Below are 26,249 nucleotides of genomic sequence, written 5' to 3' on the forward strand. Positions count from 1 at the left end.
AACATTTTCTAACACCATACACAAAAATAAACTCAAAATGGAGTAAAGATCTAAACCTAAGACCAGAAACTATACAACTTCTAGAGGAGAACATAGGCAAAACACTCTCCGACATAAATCACAGCAGGATCCTCTATGACCCAACTCCCAGAGTAATGGAAATAAAAGCAAAAATAAACAAACGGGACCTAATTAAAATTAAAAGCTTCTGCACAACAAAGGAAACTATAAGCAAGGTGAAAAGACAGCCTTCAGAATGGGAGAAAATAGTAGCAAATGAAGCAACTGACAAAGAATTAATCTCAAAAATATACAAGCAACTCCTGCAGCTCAATTCCAGAAAAACAAATGACCCAATCAAAAAATGGGCCAAAGAACTAAATAGACATTTCTCCAAAGAAGACATACAGATGGCTAACACATGAAAAGATGCTCAACATCACTCATTAACAGAGAAATGCAAATCAAAACCACAGTGAGGTACCGTTTTCACACCAGTCAGAATGGCTGCTATCAAAAAGTCTACAAGCAATAAATGCTGGAGAGGGTGTGGAAAAAAGGGAACCCTCTTACACTGTTGGTAGGAATGCAAACTAGTACTGCCACTGTGGAGAACCTATGGAGATTCCTTAAAATACTGGAAACAGAACTGCCATACGACCCAGCAATCCCACTGCTGGGCATATACACCGAGGAAACCAGAATTGAAAGAGACAAGTGTACCCCAATGTTCATCACAGCACTGTTTATAATAGCCAGGACATGAAAGCACCCTAGATGTCCATCAGCAGACGAATGGATAAGAAAGCTGTGGTACATATACACAATGGAGTATTACTCAGCCATTAAAGAGAATACATTTGAATCAGTTCTAATGAGGTGGATGAAACTGGAGCCGATTATACAGAGTGAAGTAAGCTAGAAAGAAAAACACCAATACAGTATACTAACGCATATATCAGAGAAGGCAATGGCAACCCACTCCAGTACTCTTGCCTGGAAAATCCCATGGATGGAGGAGCCTGGTAGGCTGGAGGCCATAGGGTCGCTAAGAGTCGGACACGACTGAGCGACTTCACTTTCACTTTTCACTTTCATGCATTGGAGAATGAAATGGCAACCCACTCCAGTGTTCTTGCCTGGAGAATCCCAGGGACTGGGGAGCCTGGTGGGCTGCCATCCATGGGGTCGCACAGAGTCAGACACGACTGATGTGACTTAGCAGCAGCAGCAGCAGCAGCAACGCATATATATGGAATTGAGAAAGATGGTAATGATAACCCTTTATGCAAGACAGTAAAAGAGACACAGCTGTATAGAACAGTCTTTTGGACTCTGGGAGAGGGCGAGGGTGGGATGATTTGGGAGAATGGCATTGAAACATGTATAATATCATATGTGAAACAAATTGCCAGTCCAGGTTTGATGCATGATACAGGATGCTCGGGGCTGGTGCACTGGGATGACCCAGGGGGATGGTATGGGGAGGGAGGTGGGAGGGGGGTTCAGGATGGGGAACATGGATTCATGTTGATGTATGGCAAAACCAATACAATATTGTAAAGTAAAAAAAAAATTAAAAAATTAAATAGAAACCCTCCCCTTGGGGGGAAAAAGAAATAAAGCCAGGTTATGTCTAGCACAAATAAAGCTGATGGTTTTCTGATAGTTTCTGATGGTTTTCTGTTTATATATTCAGTACAGAATAAGATTGTAAATCACTAAGCTATTAGAATTCAATTTTGTACTATTTGTTGGCATGCTGCTGACCAATACGCATGAATAACTTCCATTTTTTCTGACATATGCTGCTAGTTTCCCTGGTACATCTGCTCTTGTGCTTCTCCTCATGCCCAAAGCTCAATAGCAAGAGTGCAGACACTCAAAAGCAGTTCCCAGAGCCTCACTTCCTGGCCCATGCCTGATGCCTTTCAGGAATGGGAAATTGGGAGATACACATTTGTGCTAAGATTGAAATACCCAAGGCTCAGGGTCTATTCCTTATTTATGCTTCTGATGTTGGGAAATGTATTAGGAAATAAATCATATGATGTTCAAGGACTGGAAAGGACATTTAATCAAATAGGCACATGGGGAAGTGACTAATCATAGTGAGGAGACAAGAGGAGGGAAATCTGAAACTGTAAGAAAAAAGGGCAGCTTAGTCGATGGGTAGGGAAATTATTTCTAGAGTAAATGTGGAAAGATTTTACTGATGTAAGAAATATCTCACGTGATCAAAATAAAGGAACTCACGTGATGGTTTTAGTCAATATTAGATAATAACAGTACATTACCAAAACAGTTGTGATGCGTCACTTCTGGGATTCCTTTCGTCACGGATGCTACTAGAGAAATATGCAGTAGGAGGTGGTCTGGGGTTCTCACCTGCTTACATGTCATCTCGTTAAGGGAACTCCGAAGGAAGTGAAAAATAAAGAAATTAAGTTACTGCTTCATGATTTGGAAAGGGGGGAAGAAAAAAAATGTAAAAAGCATCTTGTTAACTGAGGTTATGTGTTTGTTTCTGAGTTATATTCTCTGCCAGAGGAAAAAATGGTTAATAGTCAATAAGCCCTATCAGTGGTCTTTGCTGGTCTTCCCTGGTGGCTCAGCAGGAAAGAATTTGCCTGCCAGTGCAGAAGACACGGGAGACACAAATTCGATCCCTGGGTCAGAAAGATTCCCCTGGAGGAGGGTGCAGCAACTCACTCCAGTATTCTTGCCAGGAAAATCTCACGGACAGAGGAGCCTGGAAGGCTACAGTCCATAGTGTTGGACATGACTGAAGCTACTGAGCACATGAATGTGGTCTTTGTTGAACTTAAAATAATACACAGACAATTGCAAAATAGAATTTTATTTACCTGATTCTTTTTTTCACATATAATCTTTCAGTACAAAAACATGTCCAGGCCTTCACAAGTGCTTTTCATTTTCCAAAAAAAAAAAACAAAAAGAACAAATTTACTAGCTTTTTTGTTAAAAACAATGGGAATATATCTGAGTCCAGTATTCTTAAATCCCCCTTAACACTTATCTGTGTGTTCTGTGAAGGCAGAACTTGCCAGCAATAGGGATGATGCTCTACAGAAATTATATTTTAAAACATATGGAAATGTAGTTTTTGGCAGTTGTAATGCCCAGTTTTCCTCTTAAGGTGTGGGCAACCTTAAGAAAAATATTTTGAGAGCACAGCTCTTCTGACATCACATACAAGCCAAAAAGGTGAATGGTACCAGGTAGTCAGCATGCCTCTCTGGTCATATATTAGACTTCGGACTTTGTGCAAAGGGAGGCCTTGAGGTGGAAGTCCTTTTGCTATCACTTCCTCAGAAGTCCTTTTGCTATCACTTCAGCAGGATGCTGATGGATTCATTTGACATTGGAAAAGCAAGGAAAGCGATTTAGGCTTCATGTGATTATGGCCACGCTAGAATTAGATGTCATGAATGTTTTTATTTAATGACAGTGCAACTCAATTTAAGAGCAGACTGTGCAGGGCCAAGGGGTGGGCATCCACTGGTAGGCTGGCCGTGCTGCAGAGATAGAGATCCACTGCCCATCAGCCTGCTGTTTATGGATCCATTAGTGCATTGCAGGCATGTTGGGGTGAGGAGACCTTCAGGTACAGTCCTCAGTTAAACACCACGGCTGCCATCGGAACGTCATGCCTGACACCCTCCTACTATGCTCCCAGTGCAGTCAAGTTTTGCCCTCAGTAAAGATGAAAAGTGTTGCAGGCGTCATCTTCCAAATGCTGTGCTTTTTCAGGTAGTCCATTTGAAGCCCAGTGCTCCAAAACCATGACTAGGAAGCTGGTTTCACTATATTGTCCTCGAGGTTTATTTTGTTCAAAGCCCCAAGTTTAAGTGCAGAGGAGTCATCCCCCCACACGATGGAAGTAGACACACTTTTTTTCTTAGTTTTGAAAATCGATTTTCTCCGATGTTTGTGCAGCAGCTGTTTCAACTTGTCCTTGAAAAAGCTGGTTGTGAGAGTGTAGAGGATTGGGTTCAAGGCACTGTTTACTGGAAGGAAAAAAATGACGACCCAGGAGGTGATTGTGCCTGGAGAAGGAAACGAAACGTGAAAGAAAGGTGAAGATTTAATACACACAAAACACATTACATGCTATAGCTAATGCTGTTTTTGAGAGGGCTACCTGTTCCATCTAAGTCTTCTCTCACCTTATGGAAAATCTTTGCCAGAAGAGCATAGGAGCTACGGATTCAAGGTCCTACATGAACTTTTCTGAGTTTCAGTAACTATTCTGTAGTTTGTCGTAAATCAACATGGGAGGAAACATTATGTGAAAACACTTTATAAACTATAAATTGATATGTACTTTTCTAGTTTTTATTGCCTTTCCTTATAGAAAAATAGGAAAAAGAGCAATTAATTGGACAGTGTCCAGGAATCTTCTGGTTTAGAGTCAGATCTGAACTTGGTCTAAATTTCAGTCCTGAAGATCTTCGTGCCTTACACTATTATATTCAGAATGGAGTCAGAAGATCTGAGGAGCAAAAATAAATATATCTCCAAACTCAGTGAATTCCTTCTGTGTGAAGCCTTTCAAAGGCTAATAGAATATAAGGGAAATGTTTCACAAAAAGGGAGGAGATATTTTGGATGACAGAGCATTTTCTGAATTCAGTTGTCCCTTGATCTCCACGGTGGGACATATACTAAAATCAGCAGATTCTAAAGTCCCTTATAGAAAATGGCATAGTATTTGCATGTAACTTAGGTCCATCCTCCCATATCCTTTAAATCATCTTTATATTACTTATAATACCTAATACAATGTACTTGCATGTAAAGAGTTATAAACACAATGTAAATACTATGCAAATGTTTGCTAGCACAAGGCAAATTCAAGTTTTGTTCTTTGGAAATTTCTGGAAAATTTTCCCCCAATACTTTTGGTGTGCGGTTGGTTGAATCCATGGATTTGGAATGCCGAGGTACGATGGGCCGGCTACATCATTTACTTGGTTAGGATGAAATGTGTTTTCCTCCTCAAATAGAGCCCGATTCTAGGCTTGCACACCTCTCAGCTCTGAGACTGTGGGCAAATCGACTAAGCTCCCCAGACCTCAACTGCCTTATCTGTGAAAGGGGCTGATGATAACTTACATGACTGATGTCCGGGAGCTGGGCCGGCTCTGCGGACGTCCCTTTTCAGCACTAAGCCCTGTGGTTCTCCAGACCCACCACACTCTGCCACCTCCTCCCCTATCTTCAGAGTCAGAGAACTGTCATCTCGGGGGACCAGCATCCTTCCTTCCCCCCTCCCACTCCTTTGTGACTGCGACCCCTTGCTTCCCCACCCCGCAGTTTCTTATCCTTCACACACTGTTGCTTGCTCTTCTCTTTGTCCCGCTCTTCCCTACATCCTTTCTGTTCTTCTTCTGCTTTGCTTTCCATCTCTTCTCTGACTACTTATCTGCCCCTTCCTCCTTCCCTTTGACCTCTCCCTTCTCCTTTTTCTATGTTTGCCTCTCCTCTTTTCATCCCGTCTTCTCTTTCTTTTCCTTATTTCTTTTTAACTGGAAAGAATATGAAAGAAAAACATTTGTATTTAGCATATCTTAGATTGATTCAATGAAGTTTTATATTACTATATATTTCTTGTCCTTAATTTTTAAAAAATTAGATACAAAGAGTATGTGATGGAAGAAAAACAGTAGTTTTTTGGTCTATTGAGTCCTTAAAGGAAGCTGTGATCAGGAATGAGATGTCCCGTTAGTCTCAGGGTCACTGGATGATGTAAGGTTAGCATCATCTCAGGACTGAGATGGGAGGGCTGAAGCCGGCTTACCTTTGTGCCTGAGCCCAGGTACTATTGGCCACCTGCCATGGTGGAGAAGACCCCATAGTTCTTGGAGGGTGGGGATGGGGTGGGTTTAGGTCTTCCCAACACCATGGGAAGCTGGGCAAGGAAGGGGAGGCTTAGTCAAGTGTGGTAAAGACTTCTCTCCTGGTTCCACTGCGGCGTTCAAGACAAACCTCAAACTGCTGAACTATAAACTGTAGAGAAAGACTAACGTGTGGCCCAATAATGTTTCATGGTAATTTCTTCCTGATCTGGTTCCCCATCATGGTCTGAAATGTCTTAGACTTTCTCCAAGAATGACGATTACTACCCCTCCTGTCAGGCTTCCCTGGTGGCTCAGTGGTAAAGAATCTGCCTGCAAAGCAGGGGATGCAGGTTCCATCCCTGGGTTGGGAAGCTCCCCTGGAGAAGGGAAAGGCAATCCACTCCAGTAGTCTTGCCTGGGAAATCCCATGGAGAGAGGAGCCTGACGGGCTACTTACCCTACCATCGGGTCCCAAAAGACTCAGACAGAACTTAGCAACTAATGAACTATCACAACCCCTACTATCAGAAAACCTTGTCGTGAGACTAAGCTGATAGGTTAAAGGCATGTGGTGGGTGTTGTGTGGCATTTGTGAGACATCTGACAAGGCAGAGGGACATAAATAGTTGCAGGAGATTTTTACTTAAAGAGTCTGCGTGCAATGCAGGAGACCTGGATTTGATTCCTGGGTTGGGAAGATCCCCTGGAGAAGGAAACAGCAACCCCCTCCAGTATTCTTGCCTGGAGAATCCCATGGATGGAGCCTGGGAGGCTATAGTCTATGGGGTTGCAAGAGTTGGACACGACAGCGACTAAGCACACGCACACACACTTGTTACTTAGCCTCCACAGGGCCCAGTGTGACAACCACAGGGCCAGAGCCACGAAGCAGACTAGTGGTTCTTAACCAGGGGGTGCACCTAGAATCACAGCGGGATCTTTTCTAAAATACCCATACCTAGGCCTTGGTCCTTAGGGACTGAATTCAGAGGCAGGCTGGAAGCTGGGCATAAATATTTTGTTCTGTTTTCTGTACCCTTGATGAAACACCACTATCTAGCTCAGGTGGAAGGGAGACACTAAGATTTAGTTTTTCTCTATCTCCTGTGTTTTTATTATTCTAGTCAGGGCTACACCATTATCCAATTCCTATCTTAAAATACTGATTATAAAGCACAGAGGAGGGCTTTCCTAGAGGCTCAGTGCTAAAGAATCCGCCTGCCAGTGCAGGAGACATGGGTTTGATTTCTGGTCTGGAAAGATCCCACATGCTGCAGAGCAGCTAGGTCGTGCACCAAAGCTATCGAGCCTGTGCCCTGGGGCCCACGGACTGCAACTGCAGAGCCCACACGCCCTAAAGCCTGTGCTCTGCAACGAGAGAAGCCACTGCAATGAGAAGCCCGCACAGTAAAAAGCAAATAAAATTATATATACATACACATATATATTTATTTTATTTATACATAATATATATGAAATATATAGTATATTTTATTTATATATGTATATATATGTGCATGTATAAACACTGAGGAAATCATAACTCAAGCTGCAGGTATTTATGGAGAATTTACTACACGTAAGACCCTGTATTCTGGCCTCGTCAAACAGAGGACGAAAGAAGACACAACGTGCTTGGGAATCATAGAAGGGACTGACCTGGTATTTCCACCCGGGAGAGGGAAAGAATTTTAATTACAAATACAGGAATCCAGCAGATGGCCTCAGAGACCACTATAAAAAAGAAACGGTTTGCAACAGCCACCTCTCTTCCCATGTGACTCCTCACTTCTGAAGTCTGCAGGGCAGTTTTTTGAATGGAACAGAACATGACAGTATAGGAAAACACAATGATGAGGAAAGCCAGCAAATTCACACCTGTGGGAAAAGCACACCTCTTAACATTTCGGCTGTATACATCAACAGGAGAAATACTGCATTACTTAGACGTTTGGTACGGTGCCTTTTCCAAGAACCATTCTTTGTATCAGCCGAGTGGTAATCAGGTAAAACTCTGAACTCACGGCTATAAACTGGAATAAAGGCATTGGGTTCGCCAGATCAAAAAGATATTTCAAATACATAAACACATTACCAAGAATTATAGACTTTGAAATTCAGATCTAGGTATATCATGAGGTAATCTGTAGCTTTTTTAAAGCAGGAAAAAGGCTATTTAATTTTTTTATCTCTCTGCAAATTCAAACCTTAAAGGATTACTGTAATCACATGTACATATCAAAAAATCAATAAGCCCTATTCCTTTATCTTATAAATATGATTAAGATAACCTTGGGATATCAAGAAGATAATAGCATCAGAAACATTATTTCTCATGTTTATTGGTCTTAAATAAAAATAATACCTAGGACAAAAAAAAATCTTTATTTTCCTTCAGATTGTCCATAGTAATCGAAACCAAAATTCAGAACTCTTTAGACTGTTTTAGAAAAAGGAAGAGTAAGAGAAAAACTAAAAATTCAACTATATGAATTACTGCTTTAGAGTCACTTATCCCATACTAGTGACTTTTTGGTCACTTTGTTATATTCTTGCTACCATAAAAATCCTGAGTGCTCATCTTATTCTTTATAGTAAATGTAAAATATCCATATAATTTCAAAGTATGTAAGACTAGTAAAGTCTAGGGAAAAATACTATAAATTCATGGTGTTTCATTGTTTTTAATCCAAAACATTTCGCATGGAATCTCATTACAAAGCCATACAATTGGATTTCACAAAATTGGTTGATCTTAGGTCTACTATCAGAAAGTTAAGAATAATTTTTAAAAAATGACTGTTAAAGATGTTTCTCTGGTACAAATCCTGAAAATAGACCTATAGAAAGGTTCAGAAGTGTATGTTCTGGAAACACCATAGGAATGTGAGATGTTAACAACAGTGGAATCTGGTGAGGCATGTCTGGAATACGGGAAACTGTACTGTCTTTGCAACTTTTCTCTAAATCTAAACATATTCTAATATTTAAAAATTATTTTAAAACTATATATTCTTATTTTTAAGCAAAAATATGGGCCTTTAAGTCTCCATGTCTCACAAATAAGCTGCGTAAATGTAGATATTTATGTGTGTGTGTGTGCTTAGCCCTGTCAACCACCCCACACCTCCATCACAAGATCCAGCCACTCAAACTTCTTTTGCCCTTTATCTGGGCCTGTTCCCTGGCTGCAGGTCTCTCACTCCTGGAACACAATGTCTGCCTTTACTTGAAAAGTATCCTCATGCTTTGGGCTAATTTTTCCTGGGACGCCTTCCCCGGTCCTCCGATCTTGGGCTCCCAGGACATTCTGCACTCCTCCTTCCTGACTTCTGGCAGCCGGTGACACAAGGGCGTGTTTACTTGTCTTCATCCTCCTTGCTGGCTGCAGGTCTGTGGGGACCAATCTGTTTGATCTCCAGTACCCAGAACAGTGCCTGGCCTATAGTAGGTGCTCAATAAATCCTTTTTGAATCAATGAATATAAGGTAGTTAGTGTGTGTGTGTGCCTGTGTGTGTGGCTATGCGTGTGTCGGGGAGGGAAGTTTTCCATGAAGTGTGCCTGTACTGGGAACGGCTTACAACACTGCAGACATGATATAGTCATGAAAACCCAACTACCAAATAGGGTTGTGTGTGAGGAGTATTATTAAAATGGTGCAAATAAAGTGTTTTCTTTTTCAGAGGGAGAAGGAATAGGCCTAGAATAACTGGGAATGGTGCTTAGGGTCATTTTGTGATGGGCTTTTAAGTGACTACTTTAAACTTAACCCTGGTTGTAGGGGGTTCCTGAAGGTCTCCAAGCAGAGGATACTCAGTCCTTTGGACACTCAGGTGGTAAACAGATAAACAGGAGAGCAAAGACCCCAGAGGCCAAAACACCAGTAAGGACTAATGTAATCATTCAGGGTGAAGGTCATAAGCCTTTAAAGAAAGGTGACAGCAGTAGGCAGAGACTGAAAGAAAGAGAAGTCAGAGGCATATTTTGAAGAAAAAACATTTGATGAAAAAGAAGGGATGACAGAGCTTATTTCTTCCTTAGATTAGGGGACCAGATGCGAAAGGGGAACTGAATTGATGATACAGCTCTGGTTAAAGACAGAACATGGAGATGGCTTTAGTGTTAAGCAAGAGAGATACCTATTAGACAATATAAAACATTTTTTTAATCTTTAGGGGCTAAACTCGTTCACTTGTAATAGAAAAGGTTGGGTTTTCTTTTCTAACAAATTAGGGAGAATTAAGGAGGAGAAGGGGATGATAGAGGATGAGATGGCTGGATGGCATCACTGACTCGATGGATGTGAGTCTGAGTGAACTCCAGGAGTTGGTGATGGACAGGGAGGCCTGGCATGCTGCGATTCATAGGGTCGCAAAGAGTTGGACACGACTGAGTGACTGAACTGAACTGAACTGAACTGAAGGAAATGGAAAAGCACCCTTCTGTTGCTGACTCTAGAGCTGCATTTATGAAAGGCAATAAACCTTTCTGGCATTTCCACTCAGATAATCTCCTGCTAGTGAATTTCAAGAATTTTGTTATTATTATTTATTTGGCTTATATCTAGACTGTGAAAAAATGAGTTCAAATAACTTGGAAGGGTCACAGGACATGGCAGTGAACTGGAATTCCTCCAGATCATTGTCACTGCGTATGAACATAAAATCAAAGGGTCTCACAGATAATAAAAAAAAGATCATTTGGAGATTCTGACAGTATGTTTTTGTTTTTCATACTAAATCTCTTAATAAAAAATTTAATAAAAACACTTATAAATATGTAGCAAGAAATTTCTTTAAAAAAAGAGACAGTCTTAACTATATTTGCTTACTTTCTGAAATGGACAAATATGGCTTTACTGAAGTTTGTGGTATTTCTATCAAAATGATGTTTGTCCAGGAAATGAGAAATAAGTTACCTAGGAAAATTCCAAGAGAATACCCTTTGCTTCCAATATCTTCTGTTTGGTCATAATAAAGTGGGAAACATACTCCATTTTTTCCATAAAAGTTTCCAAAATAATCCTCTTTCCACAATGGGGTCACAGCTATTAAGAACCCCACAATCCAGATGCAGATGAGGACGGCCAGGGTCTGCCATTTTCCAGGACGAATGTTACTGAAGGGAAAGACAACGGCCAGGAACTTCTCCAGGGTCAAGTACGTGAGCAAGAGGACAGAGACCTCAGTGGACAGCATGGCCAGGAAGCCTAGGAGGCGGCACTGCAAGCTCTCCATCCACAGCAGCGCGTACTTCTGATACTGTCCACGGTACTTCAGATCACAAAGGCCGATGAAGAACAAATACACACCCATCAGGCAGTCCGCACCTGTTGAAGAATCACAGAGTGTGTTTTGGTAGTTCCAGCATCTCTGTCTTCGTTTTCTGATTAGATCTGCTTCCCCTATACTGTGCTAAATGAACTAACGAAAACACTCACAATAGTACTTAGGAGTCAACAGACTTCAAAAGGTGTACTATTTCTAAAGTACTACACTGAATCTTTGTAATTTTGAAAAAGTGGTGGTAGGGAGATAATTAGGGTTGTGGGGAGCCTGGGCTTCCCGGGTGGCGCTAGCGGTAAAGAACCCGCCTGCCAATACAGGAGACATAAGAGACACAGGGTTCGATCCCTGGGCTGGGAAGATTCCCTGGAGGAGGGTATGGCAGTCCACTCCAGTATTCTTGCATTGAGACTCCTATGGACAGAGGAGGCTGGTGGGCTACAGTCCATAGAGTCATGTAGGGAATCTAGGTTTTAAACAGTAAAAAAAATATCTTGCATATTTAATAAAGGGAATAATTTTCTGGGCTTGAGGAACATGGATGTTACTGCAATTAAAGGTTAAACAAAGCATAGTTTTGTAACCTACAACCTGTCCTTCTATAATCCATCCCTTATAAGTCACTGCAGACTCATACAATCCAGAACAGAGTAACCAAAGAGAACAATAGGACTTTCATACTTAAAAAATAAATTTCCCAGAATATGTGACTCATATTAAATGCCATTTGCTGAAAGCTGATATAATCTAGAGCACAGCACACTGAAGATACCCTTAATCCATTTACACGGGAAATATACTTACAACAAAGGATTTTGATGGACGTAGCGTGAGTCGTGTTTTCAGCTTTAATGAAAGATCTCATGCCGATGACAAAAAGATTTCCAAAGCAGGTTATGAAAGCTATAACCCAGACAAATACTCTGAGGATATTGTTAGCCAAGAGGTCCTCAAATGAAGAAATGCCGTCAGTCAAGGGCATACATATTCGGACATGGGGAGCATAGGAGCAGTATCGAAAGTTTTTGAAATAACTAAAGTCAAAGGGAAAAAAGAGTCACTGGACAGCAATGACACAGAGGCGGCGCGTGCAGTCCTGTTTGGGGCTGCAGCTGTGGAAGGTGTGCGGCTTCACTAGGCTTGGTCACTTTTGTTTAGGAGTGATTATGGAGGGACAGAGTTCTTCATTCAGTATTACTTTACGCTAGGCAGTCTTCTTCCTTTAAGGTGAAGAGCCTAAAGAACACGGGGATCTGTGGCAGGGACGTGAAAATGGGAAGTCTCCAGGGCTCTAATTTTCCCTGTCACATTGGGTGGTTCTCTGGGGGTGTTATAAGAAGTTGATGGTCATTATGAAACTGATATTTGACAAACTTTCAGGGGCTTGGGTTTGGGATGTTGATTCTCACTAAAAACATTCCTGTCTTGTACTTACTTTTAAGTCTATTCCCTTAAACTAGCCTTCTTTTCCCTGGTAGGGGCAGGAAGGGAGGGTCCATGAGACTAGGAAAATTCAGTCTCATGGCAGCGAGGAGGAGAAGCAGCTACACAGCTTCCTGGTCAGGGCCTGGAAGGACTTAAACCATTTCGAGAGGAAAATACAGGCTCGACTGTGATTGGTGTATTTATGATCTAAGTGTGTGCAATCTTCAAGGGTTTAAACTGGGGAGGTCATTTGGATTTAAGGTCATTCTCCAAACATGTTATTTTTAGGATTTTCTCCCATAAAACTCGTCCTATTTATGTATTCATTTACCATCTCTTTCAGTTCCTTTCTCATCTAATCTTTTTTTTTTTTTTTCATTTGTTCATTCAATTTTGCTAAACTAGCACGTTAAAGAAAGCTTTACTTTGCCTGGCTTCCAGGCCTCCCGTGATTGGACCCCTGGCTACCCTGATCATTTCACCGCTTCCTGACCATGTTCCCTCCACCCAGACATGTGGGCTTTCTTCTGATCCTCAAACAAGCAGGTTCACCTTCTTAGTGTGCTCCTTTTGCTTTTCCCTCTGCCTGCAAGAACCTCCCCCCAGAATTGCCTCCCTCCATTCAGGGCTGCTTGACTGTCACGTCTCTGACTTCTGGGTGAACCATCCACATTCCCTTCCTTCATCCCTTGAACTCGCAATACTTTCCTTCCCAGCATTTCTTCATCATTTATTTGTTTCCTAGTTTACTTTCTGGCTCCCGAAGCTACATGGAAGCTCCGTGGGGCAGATTCTTCTCTCTCTTGCTAATCCCTGTGTTCCCCCTGGCCTGAGGGAGGCCATACACACACACACTTGTTAGACAAGCAGATGAATGGTTTAACGCTGGGTGTGTCAGCTACCCCCGTCCTCAAATAGCAGTGGTCCAGCCTCTCCGCCCGCTGTGACCAGGGCAGGTGGGCAGGTGAAGGTATTTCAATAAATGATGGACAAGGAAGATGAAAGGAGAATCACTAGGTCACTTAGTAGGGAAGGAACCACATTGACACACTTTCTGTTAATTTTTGGGTCCTTCTTGACCTCAACCTGAGGTTCATATTTAAAGCAGCTGCTTCTCCATCAAGTTCTACAAAGGTTGAATTTCTCTGTTCTAAGAGGACCTCACATTCTGCCCGCAACAAGGAAACGCTAGCCTCATTAAATATTTATCTACTGGAACCACAAAAGGAGAAGTTATGAAAACCATTTGGATGTACATCAAATACTTGTCTTTGGGTAATCAGTCCTGCTGCATAAACATAAACAAAATATTCTTCCCAAAGTGCACCTTCACACTAACCATTTCAGCCACTTGCTGCACCCAACTTGATATCTTACATCGAATCCTCCCTATTGTTGTGGATGACAATGGTTAATTTTTGAAATCAGAACATATAGGTTACACAGTTGATAAAGAAATGATCATGTCATATACACATATATTAACACAACTTACACAGTGCACTTTAGCCAAATATATTAACGTGACTTATCAAAAACTACTATAAAGATGAATTACCTCCATTTTGCAGTGCACTCAGTAACAGAAACAACACCTGGAATTTATATAGCATCTTTCTTCCTAGGGGCTCAAATCTTAGAGTGGCCGACTGCTCACTCATGTGAGGTGAATTAATGTTTCCAGGTCTCTTGAGTACCATTAGCCAGTGACTTCATCTTGTGTAATATGTGGCATTCTGGTACCCTGATCTCTTATTGGGCCTCAATTGGATAAACAGCGTGTTTCCAGAGAGAAGTGTCATTCATGTCGGCACATCATAATATTGAACTCTATTTGAACAGGGACCAAAGGTGACAAAATTAAAAAGTTCTCAATAAAAAACTTTTCTTGCATAAAAACACATTGCAGTGATACATTAGACAGTTTACGCTAGAGCATCCGTAACATTTCACCGTATTTTCTTCTCTGTTCTTTCATACATACATACATGTAGGAAAGATTCCTCATGGGTTGAAACATCCGTGTGTTTATATTCGGAATCTCTATCCTTTCCAGGTCTCTGGAAAATAGGCACAATAGGTTTCATGATTTTAGGGTTTAACTTTTTAATTATTTTTTTCCTTGTTGATCTTAAAAACCATGCTTCAAAATCTTCTGTTATCAATTCAAATTAGGATGAAAATCTTAACAATAAACCATCTTAGAAAACTGCCATTTCTATTTCTGCCTCCCATAAGTTGGAGTTGATTTTGTCACTTTCACATGCAGAACTACCTTCTAATAATACACTTTCATTCATTTTTTTGATGTAAAAATCACAGCTGTGATTTGTCTGATTGTGAAATTGGCTCTGTAGCTTGATCTCATAAACCAAACAATATGAGCTACAGGGTTTCAGATAGGGGCTGATAATTTCAACCTGAGAACATTACCAAAGTGAATTCTGTCAGAACCCAGATTTAAATAGAGTCATTTCCTCCTGGCCTATGTGTCTTCAGGGTGGAAAACCATGGGAGTGGTAAGGAGAACTCTGATTCAGGGCAACTGCTTTCTCAGACCACAGTGGGAAGCATAATTCCTTTCACTCCTCCAGCCCCATAAAACGTCCTCAGGGGGCTCCAATGGTAACCCCCAACACTCCTCATTTATCCAGAAGCTTCTTTAAGTGTGGATTCTTTGAAGACTCTTTAGGATGACATGATTTAGAGGAGTCTTCATGTTCTCAGGAAATGTAGGTAGAAAGAAGATAATCTAGGAAGACAGAAACCTATTCCTTTTAAGGCTTATTTTGAAAAATGGGTGATTCTCATTCAGTTTCTTTTGGGCAAATCAGAATAAAGATTTCTTGACAAGGTTCCAAGTTGTCCATTGCTCACTAAGACTTTTGTAGAGGACTTTGATGGTCAGAAACGAGACTTAGGGAGCAACTATTACTATTGAACAGGGCCCCTCCTACAGAAAACTCTGGAGTCCTTTTTAAAGAATTTTTCTCTCTTTTATTTCTTTTGATCTCTAGCTTTCTTTTGGACTTATCATAGCTTCACTATTACACAGGTTATGTGATTATTTGGTGACTGGCCTGTAGTTTTCAAAAGAGCAGAGGCTACTGTATACTGAGTGCCCAAGACAGTGCTATGATTAAGTTGGCCAATAAATGTTTGTAAAATAAATGTGTAAATGAATCTTTAGAGAATAGGAAATGAAGCAATAAAGAAAGAAAAGAAAAGAAGAAAGAGACATATGGAGTAAATAGTTACTACTTTGAATTATCTTTCAGAAAGGCAGGATGTGTAATGATATTTTGGTTTTTAGAATTCAGTATGTGGTGAGTGAAGGGAAGATCATTTGGTCCACATCCTCAGGTCTTTTTGTTATACTTAAGAACAATGTATTATATATATATATAATATATACATACATATATATTATACATATGTTAACACATATATATTATCATCATAATGTTAGTCGCTTGGTTGTATCTGACTCTTTGCAACCTCATGGACTATAGCTCACCAGGCTCCTCTGTCTGCAGAATTCTCTAGGCAAGAATACTGGAGTGGGTAGTTATTCCCTTCTCCAGGGAACATTCCCAACCCAGGGATTGAACTCAGGTCCATTGCAGGGGATTCTTTACAGTCTGAGCCACCAGGGGAGCATATATATATATATATATACACACACACACACACATATACATATATATATACACACACACACACACATATACATATATATATAAGCATATGCTTCATATATATATATATATATATATATATATATATATGTTTAATATTCTAGCTTCTTGAGAGCAGGAACCAAGACTTTTTCATCACTGGATGTTCACTAATACCTACTGAGAGAATCTAAATCCTGTATTAATTTCCAATAGGAAACTATTTAGCAAGAATAAAAAGTGGTATTAAGGATTGGTTTTTGGAATTAAATGAAGAAAAGCTTTTGGCTGAGATCAGGTAAGGTAGCATGTCCTTTGTGGGGGACAAAGAAAAGCTTTGATCAACAATGGCTGTTTATGGGAAAGGAATTGTTGAGGTTTTAAGACTAACTGACAGAGTTCTTGGCACCATTTGAAATCTAGTACATTTGAAATTGTAAAACACTAAACAGTGTTAATTGTCTGAATGTTCATATTTGTGGAGTAACTTTTTTTACTGTTTGAAAAGTAAAAAGCATGCTCTGCAGATTGATATCAAGTAGATCGTTGTAAGAAAGAAGAAAGGGAAAAAGTAGAGAAGTCTTCAAAAAAATTTTTTTAACCAACTACTTAGTGATGAAACTATTGCAAATTTAAATTTTTGTGAGAACCGTAAGATGAGATTTTTCCATGAGAATCCTGTTTTTCAGGAAGGAGCTATGTGTAGCTTCAAACCCAGAAATGGTCTTTATACACTGAATGGTAAAAAATGAGATTCTGGTTGTCATTTGATAACCATGATATTCACAACTGTCTGAGAATGCATGCTCACAGTAAAAGCCCTTCTGTGTGCCAAACACTCATTTATAAATAAATGTGGTTCTGAGTAAAGCAACCCACTAACATCACAATCAACATACTGTTACATTTCACTTACAAAGACTGAAGTTGTTTAAGACTTCCAAACTGGCTCTTGTGGAGATACAAAAGAGGATTGGACGACAGATTCCTTTTGTACCATTAGAAGGGAGGAGGAAAGAAGCATCAGGATGTTATTATTTTGGAGACTCAAGATGTTGCCATTTAACTCTGATGACGGGGGTGGGAAGAAGAACTTACAGTTTCTGTAGACACTTCAGGTCTTTGAAAATGTGGGGTGGTAGCTCCGATATCATATTGCTTGACAGGTCCCTGTTGGTGACAGTGAAAAACCCAAAGCAATTACAATGAAAATAAGTGCCATATTTGTTACTCCTCACAACTGTCATCATCCCCTTTGACATAACAGAAAATACGATCCACTTTAACCAACCTGAGAGCTTGTTACACAACTAAGCCATGTGATTCAGCCAAACGGATATGTTTTCCACCACTCTCAGACGTGTGACATTTTGCTTATCCAGTTTCAGTCTGGAATTTCCTCTCAGCTCCTCTCCAACACATTCCCAACCTAGCTTCAAGGTCTACTTTCATTAGTTTCCTCTGTTTTAGGTACTTTTTGTACCTTCCACCATTCATTGTTTCTACAATTCCTATTTGGTTCACATATGTGATACCTTGTTTACCCAACTACATTAGAAGCTTTCTGAGGTCAAGACCAGTGTTTTCTACTTATTTTGCATTCCAACTAAGAGTTTTGACCATGTAATATCCACCCAGATAATCCTGAATGGATAAGTTCACATATTTTTGGTCTATTTTTACATGGTGTTATTTTTTTAGAAGAAATTGAGACTTTAGATCTGACTCTAATAGGGATGTCCAATCCAGAAACAATAGCAGGGAAGTGTTTCTAGAGAATGTGAAAACAAGATTTGTCAGGGTAAAGAAGGAATCAGGAATCTTTACGAGTCCAAAATATCCTTCTGAGCCAGAGAAGGTGTTAAAGTGAAACAGATGTGAAATTGCCTAGGAGTCAAACAAAAGATCTGTTTCTGATGCTATGGTGCTCCTGATGGATAAATGGGAGTTACAAATAACTGTGAAAATTCTTTCTCTAAAAAAGCCTAGAATTTAAAAACTAGATTATAAAATAAGAAAAGAAAGAAACAAGGGCTATTACGGAAGTACAGATGAAAAACAGAGGAAGGACTCATCAAACTTGGCCTGGGGAATTATAAAGTGTTTGAGCAAAGCTTAATGATTTGTAGAATCCCTTAGAAGAAACAAAACAGCCATCATAGTCAAAAAAAAGAGTCCAGAATGAAGTACTTGGATACAATCTCAAAAATGACAGAATGATCTCTGTTCATTTCCAAGGCAAATCATTCAATGTCACAGTAATCCAAGTCTATGCCCTGACCAGTAATGCTGAAGAAGTTGAAGTTGAATGGTTCTATGAAGACCTACAAGACTTTCTAGAACAAACACCCAAAATAGATGTCCTTTTCATTATAGGGGACTGGAATGCAAAAGTAGGAAGTCAAGAGATAACAGGTGTAACAGGCAAATTTGGCCTTGGGATACAAAACGAAGCAGGTCAAAGGCTAACAGAAATTTGCCAAGAGAACGCACTGGTCATAGCAAACACCCTCTTCCAACAACACAAGAGAAGACTCTACACATGGATATCACCAGATGGTTGACATCAAAATCAGATTGATTATATTGTTTGCAGCCAAAGATGGAGAAGCTCTATACAGTCAGCAAAAACAAGACTGGGAGCAGACAGTGGCTCAGCAATGAACTCTTTATTGCCAAATTCAGATTTAAATAGAAGAAAGTAGGGAAAACCATTAGACCATTCAGGTATGACCTAAATCAAATCCCTTATGATTATACAGTGGAAGTGACAAATAAATTCAAGGGATTAGATCTGATAGACAGTGCCTGAAGAGCCATGGAGGTTCATGATATTGTACAGGAGGCAGGGATCAAGACCATCCCCAAGAAAAAGAAATGCAAAAGGCAAAATGGTTGTCTGAGGAAGCCTTACAATAGCTGAGAAAAGAAAAGAGGCAAAAGGCAAAGGAGAAAAAGAAAGATATACCCATTTGAATGCAGAGTTCCAAAGAATAGCAAGGAGAGATTAGAAAGCCTTCTCCAGTGACCAGTGTAAAGAAATGGAGGAAAACAATAGAATGGGGAAGACTAGAGATCTCTTCAAGAAAATTAGAGAATCCAAGGGAACATTTCATGCAAAGATGGGCACAATAAAGAACAGAAATTATATGGACCTAACAGAAGCAGAAGATATTAAGAGGTGGCAAGAATACACAGAAGAACTACACAAAAAAGATCTTTATGACCCAGATAACCATGATGGTGTGATCACTCACCTAGAGTCAGACATTCTGGAATTCAAAGTCAAGTGGTCCTTAGGAAGCATCACTGCAAACAAAGCTAGTGGAGGTGATAGAATTGCTGTTGAGCTATTTCAAATCCTAAAAGATGAGGTTGTGAAAGTGCTGCACTCAATATGGCAGCAAATTTGGAAAACTCAGCAGTGGCCACAGGACCATAAAAAGGTCAGTTTTCATTCCAATCCCGAAGAAAGGCAATGCCAAAGAATGTTCAAACTACCACACAATTGCACTCATCTCACACGCTAGCAAAGTAGTGCTCAAAATTCTCCAAGTCAGGATTCAAGAATATGTGAACCGTGAACTTCCAGATGTTCAAGCTGGATTTAGAAAAGGCAGGGGAACCAAAGATCAAATTGCCAGTATCCGTTGGATCATCAAAAAAGCGAGAGAGTTCGAGAAAAACATCTACTTCTGCTTTATTGACTATGCCAAAGCCTTTGACTGTGTGGATCACAACAAACTATGGAAAATTCTTCAAGAGATAGGAATGCCAGACCACCTGACCTGCCTCCTGAGAAATCTGTATGCAGGTCAAGAAGCAACAGTTAGAACTGGACATGGAACAACAGACTGGTTCCAAATCAGGAAAGAAGTATATCCTGTCTGTATATTGTCACCCTGCTTATTTAACTTATATGCAAAGTACATCATGAGAAACGCTGGGGTGGATGAAGCCCAAGCTGGAATCAAGATTGCTGGGAGAAATATCAATAACCTCAGATATGCAGATGTCAGCACCCTCAAGGCAGAAAACAAAGAAGAACCAGAGAGCCTCTTGATGAAAGTAAAAGAGGAGAGTGAAAAAGTTGGCTTAAAGCTCAACATTCAGAAAACTAAGATCATGGCATCTAGTCCCATCACTTCATGGCAAATAGATGTGGAAACAGTGGAAACAGTGGCAGACTTTTATTTTTTTGGCTCTAAAATCACTGCAGATGGTGACTGCAGCCATAAAATTAAAAGATGCTTGCTCCTTGGAAGAAAAGCTATGACCAACATAGACAGCATATTAAAAAGCAGAGACATTACTTTGCCAACAAAGGTCCATCTAGTCAAAGCTATGGTTTTTCCGGTAGTCACATATGGATAAGAGTTGGACTATAAAGAATGTTGAGCACTGAAGATTTGATGCTTTTGAACTGTGGTGTTGGAGAAGACTCTTGAGAGTCCCTTGGACTGCAAGGAGATCCAACCAGTCCATCCTAAAGTAAATCAGTCCTGAATATTTATTGGAAGGACTGATGCTGAAGTTGAAAGTCCAATACTTTGGCCTTGGCCACCTGATGTGAAGAACTGACTCATTGGAAAAGACCATGATGCTAGGAAAAATTGAAGGTGGGAGGAGAAGGGAACTATAGAGGATGAGATGGTTGGATGGCATCACCGACTCTGTGAACATGAGTTTGAGTAAGCTCCAGGAGTTGGTGATGGACAGGGAAGGCTGGTGTGCTGCAGTCCATGGCATTTCAAAGAGTCAGATGCGACTGAGTGACTGAACCAATGATTTGTATAAATGGAGTCAAAGGAGAGCAGGTTTTCAGGTGAGGGTGATGTGGGATTAGAGGACAGATGCTAAAAGTCAGTGACACAGTCAGGAGTCAGTAAGTGGTCTAGCGTGGATGGGGGATAGAAAGGATGGGGAGACATGGAGGAGGTGAGCCCAGAAAAGAGCGTGGAGATAAAATGGGAAGGCTGATAATACTTCCCAAGGCAGCATTTCTCAGAGTACAATTTAGCCATCTGAATCAAGGATGCCTGTAAGAAGAGCACCTTCCTGGGGCCATTCCATAGCCATCACACCTGAATCGCTGGAAGGGGCCTGGTAATATGCATTTAAAGCCAGAATCCCCTGTGATTTCTCTGAACATTAACGTTTGAGAACCATGTTAAAGACAGCCTTATCGCAGGCAACAAGCAGGGAGAATGTTAAACAGGACAGTGGCAAAATATGCTCTGGGTTATGGTATGGTAATTCTGTTAGAAGAATGAAAGATAAAACGAAAAGGCAGAGATGAAGAGGAGGGGGACCTCTGACCCTGGACCAGGTGAGAACTGCTGAGAGTTTAAGGAGGCACTGGCAGGACTTATGGGTTGATGGGATATCAAATGTCAAGAGAGGTAGAAGGAAGGGAGCAGTCTTCCAGCCAGGCTGCCAGGAAGAATGATCATTTGACGAAGACGGGAGAGTTGAGGGGAAGAAGCAAGCTGTGGGGTAAGTGTCATCTATAAATTAACTTCAAAAGATGGCTTTTGTGGTGCTGTCATGACATCCAAGTGTAGACAGGCTGCCAGCTGGTGTTCTGGTCTGGTGCTCCAGGTGCAAGGAGCACATGTGGGTCATGGCTCAGAGGAAAGCCTCAGGTGTGCACAGATCAGAGGGAGCCTGACAACAGAGCAAGAGGATGATGATCTCATACACCTAGAAAACGTCCTGCAAAGTGCTACCTTGAAAAATAAAGTAGTCTTCTGTGTGAAAAGATTCTGAGTGATTTCACCGAAGTGGACTTATTCCTCTCCAGGAGAGGTTTATGGTCATGAAGGCACAATAAAATTATCTAACATTTTTGTCAGCTTAAGAAATATAAATGCCCGGTTCAAGTTCATTCTATTGAGTTCTGAATTTCTTCCATCATGCTGATGCTGTCTGGATTGGAATGAATTATTGGTGGTACTAAAAAAAGGAAAACTAGCATCTCTTAATTAGGCTCTTTTTTTGAGGGAGCACTTTGCCTAAGTGTAGGATAAGAGAAGGATTAGGAAAAACTTCCAGATGTGGACTTCATACCACTGTTTTCTTAAGTTTGTATAAAAACACATTTTTGTTTGTCCTGGGCTACTCTTCCATCTCACTCCTATAACCCAAATCCACATCCATCCTCCAAGGTCTGATTAGGAATTCCTCTGTGAGAAAGGAGTGAGCTATCTTTTATTTTTTTGCCATAAAATGGTAGCATTTTAGTTCTAATACAGTGCTTTGTACTTTGTAGGTACCTAAAAATAAATATGTGTGGGTTTGGTTTATAGTGCTCATTATTAGATTAAATTATCTTATTCATAAGTGTTTTTCAAATTACTCTTAACTAAACTATTTTTCTCAGTCCTTTCTGGATTTCAAAACACGGTATAAAGAATGGGGGAGAAAAGATAATCAAGAAATGGATTTCCATTTTTTAGACTTCAGATCAGGAGAAGGAGGTCTCTACCTTATTTGTAATGTCACAGACAATTTTAAACTCCAGTGATGCCCTACTTTATGGGCCACAATGAATTAATAGCAAGACAAATGATTTTCAAAAGGTTTAGATCTATAAAATATATATTTGAATGGAAAAATGTACATGAGCTCTCTGAATATTTTTCAATGAGCCTAATCCTCTTTCTAGACATTTCTGTTTGCTTTATTTGTTCTAGAAGTCATAAATTCTTAAGGGATAATAAGCATGTTCATTCCTTTGTTTGGTTATAACTAATTAATACTATTTCATCTTTCTAGACATTTCTGTTTGCTTCATTTTTTCCAGAAGTCATAAATTCTTAAGGGATAATACGCATGTTCATTCCTTTTGTTCGTTTCCTAATTAATATTATTTCAGTCAGTTCATTATTCATTCAGCAAACTTCAACTGAGAATTAATTGTACTCCAGCCATCAGAGTTAGGATCTGTGAGTTTAAGGGGCCATGGAAAACTCATTTACTCCCAAACACACACATATATGAAATCACCCAAAGAAAACAGGCAGGGAAATCAGAGTAGGCTAAATCCATATCAAGCCCACTGTCTGATTTTAATTTGTTTTCAGGATAGTGCTGGTTTTCTTAATTGATTTTGAATATCAGTCTACAGGATTTTGATTGCTACTAGTGAAAAAGCAGTCTCACTAGTCATTTCGATTTGTAATCTTGAAGAAGCAATCATATTTTTCCTAGTAGACAATGCTACTTACAGTTCTCCTAAATTTTTTAATGAAGAAAATGTCTTCTCTGGAACAAAACCAATTTGATTTCTAGGCAGAAACCTGTAAGACATGGTGAGAGTCAGCACTGTTGGTCTGAGTCTGCTGCAGTAATCAGTTCTCACTGGGAGATGCCATTGATCTGGCTGTAATTTAGTAAACCTCAGGCAAGGCAAGTCCTGGAGTGGGATGCAGGTGGCAGTTTCTCACTGACAGTGTCTCCATACACTTGCTGGCTCCGGGACATGCTGCCACAAGGAACCTGAGCAGTCAAGCGTAGGCTACAGAGGTGCACTTGGTTTGGATTTCGATTATTTTAGAAAGCTTTTCTTTTTCCAACATACACACATGGAATGCCAAATTTGGGCCCTGTTAATGATTCTCAGAGAAGGCTTCGAGAGGATCTTTGAGCAAGGCACCTTCCTTACAAGAAGAAAGCCAGAAAGAGCAAAGCGCGAACCAACCCCATTTGGGCCACAAACGGATTTTAAACTGGGGCTGGGAGAACAGTAGTTTTACATTTCCTCTGTTTGAAATGGAAGCTTCTAGGACAAATGGCAAAAAAGAGGGGGTCGGCAACTGACTGCCTTACAGAGGTGTTAACAAATGAGATAATGAGTGTGAAAATGAAGTCTCTCAGTTGTGTCCGACTCTTTGCGACCCCATGGGCTGTAGCCTACCATGCTCTCCGCCGTCCATGGCAAGAGTACTGGAGTGGGTTGCCATTTCCTTCTCCAGAGGATCTTCCCAACCCAGGGATCAAACCTGGGTCTTCCACATTGTAGGCAGACGGTTTACCATCTGAGCCACCAGGGAAGTCACCAAATGAGTATGAAGGTGACTCAAAAGCTACATGGAACTATGAAATAGAAGGCGTGGGTATCACTCATGTAGATCGCCAGCGCTCTCTCTCATTACCCATCTCCTATGTGGGACACCTTCTTTCCTTACTGAGTATGCTAATCTTCAATCCGATTGATTAGTTTGCAACCTGGCAGTAGCTTTGTCTCAGTCTGTTGGTGAAAAGTGGTTGGACTACCACAAATGGATATACAATGATTTTTCTTTTCCAACTACCCATCTAAGCAACAAACATTACTAAGCACTAACTATATATGAGAACTGTGATGAAAGCAAAAGCCCATTTTTGCGTTTTTAAGCTTACCACACAAATGTGCCAGTTAACCAATCCATCTGCCTTCCTGCCCTCATAAAAAACACAACACAGCAATCAGAATCTTTGACCAACCAGAATATGTTTGAAATTCTTCTCCTTAGAATAAACTTTTTTTTCTTTAAAGAGAGAAATATTAAGTGATGTGTCACTGGCAGAAACCCTAACCACTTTCACACACATTATCTCATTTCCTTGGTGACCATGGTACCAGGTCCGCTGGGAGAGTGCACAGAAATAACAACTGCCCTCAGAAAGAAGGAAGCTTAAATGGTTGGCAGCTAATCATAAGGCTTGGCCCCACCACCCATGTGTGCATTTTCCAGTACTGTAGTTTCAGACCAAGGCTGTAAGCAAAACATACTTTGAAATTCCTTGTCAATGTTTTCTTTTGATTTCCAAAGCTGCTAAATTTCCCCTCATTCACCATTGTATACTTACAGCACTGTGAGAGAACTGCACGACAGAAAGGTGGAATTCGAGAGGAATTTTATCCCGTTGCCTTCCAAATCCCTAAAAGGCATGGAGGGAACATTTTTCTTTTTAATGTTTCTGCACAAATCATAAGTTTAAAGCCATTTGTCACTGATGTAACAGTTTCAAACGTTATTTTTACTTCATTCCAATTTTTTAGGCTTTCCTCCTAATTATTGCATGATCAGTATAATTAATATTCTGCTTCTTTTCCCCTTCCAATTAATGTTAGAACTTAAAAAAAAAAAATGAGCGAAAGGGCAGCCCACTATTTAGTGACTGTTTCTCTATGCTGGATATCATGCTATTAATTCTCATAATGCTGCCACCATAATAGCAGTAACTCCATTTATTGGGCTTTCCCAGTGTCAGGTGCTGTTCTGCATGAATAACACACCCTCCTGAGAAGCTGGCATTATTACCTACCATTTGAGGTAATAATTTGAGGAATCTGAGGACTTTGGAAATTCACTTTTCTTCTGGTCGCACAGCTACTGAGTGGTAGAACTGACCCTCTAACTCAGATCTGCCTGACACTTAGACATGGCATCACAGATGGTTAAATTCTCATGTCCTCCCAACATCAGGTGGATATTTGTGTCTCTGTTTTGTTGAAGGAGAAATTCAGTCTAGTTTGCCTTCCAAATACTGGATTCCAGAGTCAGGATGCAAACTCCAAGCCATGTGATAGAAAATGTCCATTCTTTCTACCTCCCTCTGTGGTGCTGACGCTGAAAGCAGTGCTGCTCCAAGGGTGCCCAGGACCAAGCCTCAGCCTCACATGGGAGCTTGTTAAAAGTTCAGATTCCCAGGCTCTACCAGACCTACTAAATCAGAAACCCTAGGACTGAGGTCCAGCCGTCTATCTGCAGTCCCAGAGCTATTTGTGATGCCTGCTGATGCTGGAGTAGCCCTGGGGGAGAGATTACGCAGGTGAGCCTTACGACAGCAGCAGCCACGTCGTTAGGGCACAACCTCAGGAACACCCTGACATGACCGCTCCCAGCAGCGCCAAGGAACGACAGGGTCGGCTGTTCTGCCAAGTCTCCTAATTCTTTTTATGATCGGCGTCCTACAGTCTTCCAGGTCCAGACAGTAGCTATATTGCTGC

General features: G+C 40.6%; 1 protein-coding gene across 1 annotated transcript in view; it reads right to left on the bottom strand.

Moving 5' to 3' along the window:
• Nucleotides 1-3,810: 3,810 nt before the first annotated feature.
• RXFP2 (relaxin family peptide receptor 2) overlaps nucleotides 3,811-26,249 on the bottom strand; it is a 59,499-nt gene continuing 37,060 nt past the window's right edge. Inside the window, exons 10-18 of the mRNA XM_068984354.1 lie at nucleotides 25,106-25,177; nucleotides 23,482-23,553; nucleotides 17,351-17,422; nucleotides 17,169-17,240; nucleotides 14,564-14,635; nucleotides 11,955-12,184; nucleotides 10,784-11,194; nucleotides 7,524-7,742; nucleotides 3,811-4,070 (exon numbers count right to left, since the gene is read on the bottom strand). Coding sequence (XP_068840455.1) covers nucleotides 3,811-4,070; nucleotides 7,524-7,742; nucleotides 10,784-11,194; nucleotides 11,955-12,184; nucleotides 14,564-14,635; nucleotides 17,169-17,240; nucleotides 17,351-17,422; nucleotides 23,482-23,553; nucleotides 25,106-25,177 — 1,480 coding nt within the window. The remainder of the gene's footprint in view (nucleotides 4,071-7,523; nucleotides 7,743-10,783; nucleotides 11,195-11,954; nucleotides 12,185-14,563; nucleotides 14,636-17,168; nucleotides 17,241-17,350; nucleotides 17,423-23,481; nucleotides 23,554-25,105; nucleotides 25,178-26,249) is intronic.

Source organism: Capricornis sumatraensis, chromosome 12, assembly GCF_032405125.1.
Source record: "Capricornis sumatraensis isolate serow.1 chromosome 12, serow.2, whole genome shotgun sequence".
NCBI lineage: Eukaryota > Metazoa > Chordata > Mammalia > Artiodactyla > Bovidae > Capricornis > Capricornis sumatraensis.